At 31.8% G+C, this 4,522-nt stretch overlaps 1 protein-coding gene across 2 annotated transcripts; it reads right to left on the bottom strand.

Annotated features, from left to right (window-relative positions):
• Positions 1-216: 216 nt before the first annotated feature.
• LOC116138050 ((R)-limonene synthase 1, chloroplastic-like) lies at positions 217-2,392 on the bottom strand. Of its 2 annotated transcripts, XR_004129256.1 has the most exons (3): positions 2,124-2,392; positions 936-2,024; positions 217-448 (listed from the first exon to the last, which is right to left on the bottom strand). XR_004129256.1 is itself a non-coding variant. In XM_031423764.1 (2 exons), the coding sequence occupies exons 1-2, from the start codon at positions 2,349-2,351 to the stop codon at positions 1,617-1,619; spliced, it is 636 nt and encodes a 211-aa protein (XP_031279624.1). In that variant the 5' UTR covers positions 2,352-2,392; the 3' UTR covers positions 894-1,616. The 2 variants fall into 2 exon arrangements, 1 of the variants encoding a protein (XP_031279624.1); XM_031423764.1 differs by lacking the exon at positions 217-448 and having other exon boundaries at positions 894-2,024.
• Positions 2,393-4,522: the final 2,130 nt, after the last annotated feature.

Consider the following 4,522-nt stretch of genomic DNA (forward strand, 5'->3'; position numbering starts at 1 on the left):
TTCTTCGAGTACTCCATTCAGGAAACTAGACTTTACATCTATATGATGAATCTTCAACTTATTTTGAGCTGCCAAAGAAATGATTAGTCGTATGGTTTCTAAGTGAGCAATGAGAACACATACCTTACCATAGTCAATGCCAACTCTTTGACAATATCCTTTTGCTACGAGCGTCGCCTTTATCTTTTGATCTCTCTTTTCGCATACTTCTTTGTTTTGTAAACCCACTTAACTCTTATCGCCTTGTATCTTTTAGGAGATGAATATGTTCCCACATGTCATTATTCACAATTGCTTTGATTTCTTCGTCCATTGCATCTCTCTACTTCTTGACTTGCACTACTTCTTGGAAATTCATAGGTTGGCAATCGACAAAGAGACAAAACAAAGAGGTACCAACACCGAAGGTGGTTTATTTGTTTTCAGCAAACCTCGACGATATTTAATACTAATCCCTTAAAACAAATAGTAAATACAAGTGAAGTGACCATAAACCTTTTTTATATTTGTCATTAAAAATTTATGTGAGGGTATATAAGTCATTTAATCATCGTATTTTTATAATTCAGTACAAATGTAATATAGTGAAGGCAAAAAATTATTTTCACAATAAATCCAATTTTCAAGGTAACAAACTTAATTAGCATCAAGATTCAAGGCTTAATGGTAGTTTTTGACTAAGTCTTGCATAATTGTCATGAGTTTAAATATTAGCAAAAGATGAGGGATAGTTTAAAATTCTTTTAATAAAAATTGGCCGAATTATTTTGTTCACCCTTTATTTCATCAACTAAATTTGCCACCCTTAGTTTCGAAGATTATCAATGTGCTACCCACTTTTAACTTTCATCCAATAAAATTACGTTTGACCATGTTTGACTATTGAAGTACCAATATACCTTTATAATTTATTATTGAGATATGGGTAAATTCACCTTCTTCCAACCTTCTCTCATTAGTTCCTTGATGTGTTCACGAGCAGCTTCCTCATAACAACCAGTGTCATTGATGTGACACTGCAAAGCTTTAGGAACATCCCCTATTTTTATCTCGTCCTGAATAATTGAAAGAAACACAATTAATTAATCAATCAAATTCAATAACATTTTAACGCAAGTGTAGATAATAATGACAATTTTAATATCGTTGAAGTTCCCAAATCATCTTGCAGCCGAAAAACTACAGATGCCCAGTATACTACCGCAGAATTGCTTTCTTTATATTATAATTCCTTCTTTAAAATCGGATCTGTAGAAGACAAGTATGATAGAATTGATATTATAGGGCCCGTGATGGGTATAAGTACCTTTTTCATATATTCTTCCAGTGTTGGTTTATATTGAGCGTGGTACCATTTTGCCTCCTGAAAAAAGGCTTGCAATAAACTTGCCCACTGATGCACATGGCAAAAAGAAGTAGAATTAGAACATTATATTTGTGAGAAATGAATGAAACATAAAACCTTATAAACAAATACAAAGGTAAAATTTAAGAAGAACAAATATATGTGTATACATGTATATATATATAAATATAATTGAACAGCTGCCGCACTACATGAAAATATGCTTTTCTTGCGCTTTTCAATCATGTTAATGAAATGATTTATGACATTCTCAGAGATAAGGATTCAGCACCACTTTTGAATCCTTATGTCTGAGAATGTCATAAACCATGTCATTTGGTTGAAAAGCGCAATAAAGCATTGTTTTTCTCCAATTTATATAGACTAAAAAGAAATTAACAGCTTCACTACCTTGAGAAACATAATAAGCATGTTGTCTGAGGAGTCTAAATTCTAGAGAAACTGCATGTAGATTTTCTTTCTTCAATTTATCATCGCTGTTATTGTGGATATTATGCAATATGCTCGTAATCTCATTGTCAAATTGATAACTCAGTCCAAGTCTTTGTACGGTGTCAATCAGCTGTAGTTGAACCAATGGCTTCGTCACTTCATTGATCATCATTATCATCCTCACTTCTTCCTTCAGCCTTTCTGCTTGTTTTCTGTAAGCATCTCCCTGAAGAAAATTTGAGATTTTAGCTTGCAGTGACCGAATTTATAAAAACTAAATGAAATTGAAAAAGAAGGAACCAAAAAATAAAGATCATGAAACTACCGTATAGTCGCTAGTTAATGAGAGCAGATAGCCTTCGTCCCAAATCGAAGGGTGGTAGTTTCCTGATCGCCTAACAACAGTTGAAGTACTAAGTTCCGAGCCAGCAATGCATTGGAATTTCTTGTGAACACTGATTCTGCTGGTTGCTCTTCTTGGGACAAGCAGTCTAGTTGAATATTTGAAAACAGTGGGAGAAGGAATAGAGGTTGATTTCATGCAAAAAGCCATTACTATAAATTAAGTTAAGCTTGTAGCAATATGCTATGCTTACAAACTCTATTAAGTATGTAAAAATCACTGCTTGCTATACGATAACTTTATTGGGTTTGAAAGCTATATATAGAATAACAAAGAAGTTTTCATGCCAAAAAAAAAAAAAAAAAAAAAACCAATTCCATAGAATTAAAAGGGAAAAAGTAATGTTATGCTTACAACCGAGTCATTAAACTAGACAAAAAGCAAATGACAAAATAGTTATTTTACATGAATTTTGTGCTATTTTTGTCTAGTTATATGACACAGTTGTAAATGGAAAACAAAGATGCGGTGATGAAGCAAAAATTACTTTGTTACGGTATAACTTAGCATCTATATATCTCTATAATTCTGAGGCATGACCTGTTTGATTGACATGTAGGGTTTTAAAGCTCTAAAATTGGTGGATTTTGACATGTTGGATGATTGTTTGACATGTGGCTGTATGTAATTGGTGATAATGTGAGATATGTACATTTAGCTGTATGTAATTGGTGATGATGTGAGATATGTGGATGTGTAAGATTTTTTGTTACATATGGCTTATTGTAATTGATGATTCATATTTGTTAGTATTAATGACACATATTACTATTCAAAATAAAACTCAAGTGTCAAATTTAAGAACATCTAATGTTATCCACGTCCTCTAGACATTTTACACACCAAAAGACATACAATAAACGTTTTACACACCAGAAGACAAAAACATTTCGCTTTCCTCTATTTCTTGGTTTTCACTGAACAGTTAGTAGTAAATTGATCATAACTTTCTTAATAAAAGTTAATTGGTGAACATATTGAAGCATTAGAAACTAGACAGTCAGGGCTTTAATTTGATATATTATATATTGAATTTGGATAATTGTAAACCTTTCGCAATCTGGTCGAAAAGATATGATATCAAATAGTGGCATTCCAAATGTCTACTTAAAATTTTGTTTATTCAAATAAGAAGATCGATAGATTCATATTTGTATATTCATGTATGTTCCTTCATATTCATGTAAATACAAATGTTCCACATTCTCATTAAATATCTATCTATATTTATGTGATATGGTACCATTCCACCATGACATCGTCAGTTGCCTATTGCTGCATTATGTTATTTGGTTTCAACCATACGGTTGGTCTCAACAATTTGGTAAGCCTATCTCTTCACAATGTTAATATCAAAATCAATTAATTTCTATTGCTGTTGTTTATAGGGAAAAGATTCATGTATTGGAATGGAATCAAGCCGAGGATGTTTCTATCACCAAAATACACAAACATTTCGCTTTCTTCTATTTCATGGTTTTCACGGAATAATCAATAGTAAATTGACCATAACTTGCTTAATAAAAGTCCAATTGATGAACGGATTAAATAATTCGAAAGTAGACATACATGACTTTAATTTGATATATTATATGTTGCCATTGATATGGAATCTGCCTTGCTACCAAACCATTTATTTGAATAGGTTTTGCTTTCCTATGTTTCTTACTTTCTACTGAACAGTCAGTAGTAAATTGGTCATAACTTACTCAATCAATGGATTGACGTATTAGAAACTACACTGACATGACTTTAATTTGATATATTATATGCTACCTGTGATATGGAATCTACCTTGCTACCAAACCATTTATTTGAGTAAGTTAATAATACTATTGAAAATGTGATATGATATCAAGCTGAGGATGTTTCTATCATCAAAATACATGAACATTTAACTTTCTTCTATTTCTTGGTTTCTACTGAATAGTCAGTAGTAAATTGACCATAACTTGATCAATAAAATTCCAATTGATGCTTGGATTGAAGCATTTGAAACTAGGCTGACATAACTTTAATTTGATATATTATATGTTGCATTTGATGTGGTATTTGCCTTGCCACCGAACCATTTATCTGAATAAGTTATTAGCAATAATACCCATGGTGGAATTCATGATATCCAACAACCCATCAATGACATCTTTCAATTTTTATCTTGCAGTATTTAGATTCTCTAAGTTGGTGCCAATATTTTGTAGAATCTGTTTCAACTCCAATTTGGTTGAAAAGCGTAATAAAGCATTGTTTTTCTCCAATTTATATAGACTACAAAGAAATTAACAGCTTCACTACCTTGAGAAACATAGTAAGCATGTTGT

This window comes from Pistacia vera, unplaced genomic scaffold (assembly GCF_008641045.1).
Source record: "Pistacia vera cultivar Batoury unplaced genomic scaffold, PisVer_v2 Contig338, whole genome shotgun sequence".
Taxonomy (NCBI): Eukaryota; Viridiplantae; Streptophyta; class Magnoliopsida; order Sapindales; family Anacardiaceae; genus Pistacia; species Pistacia vera.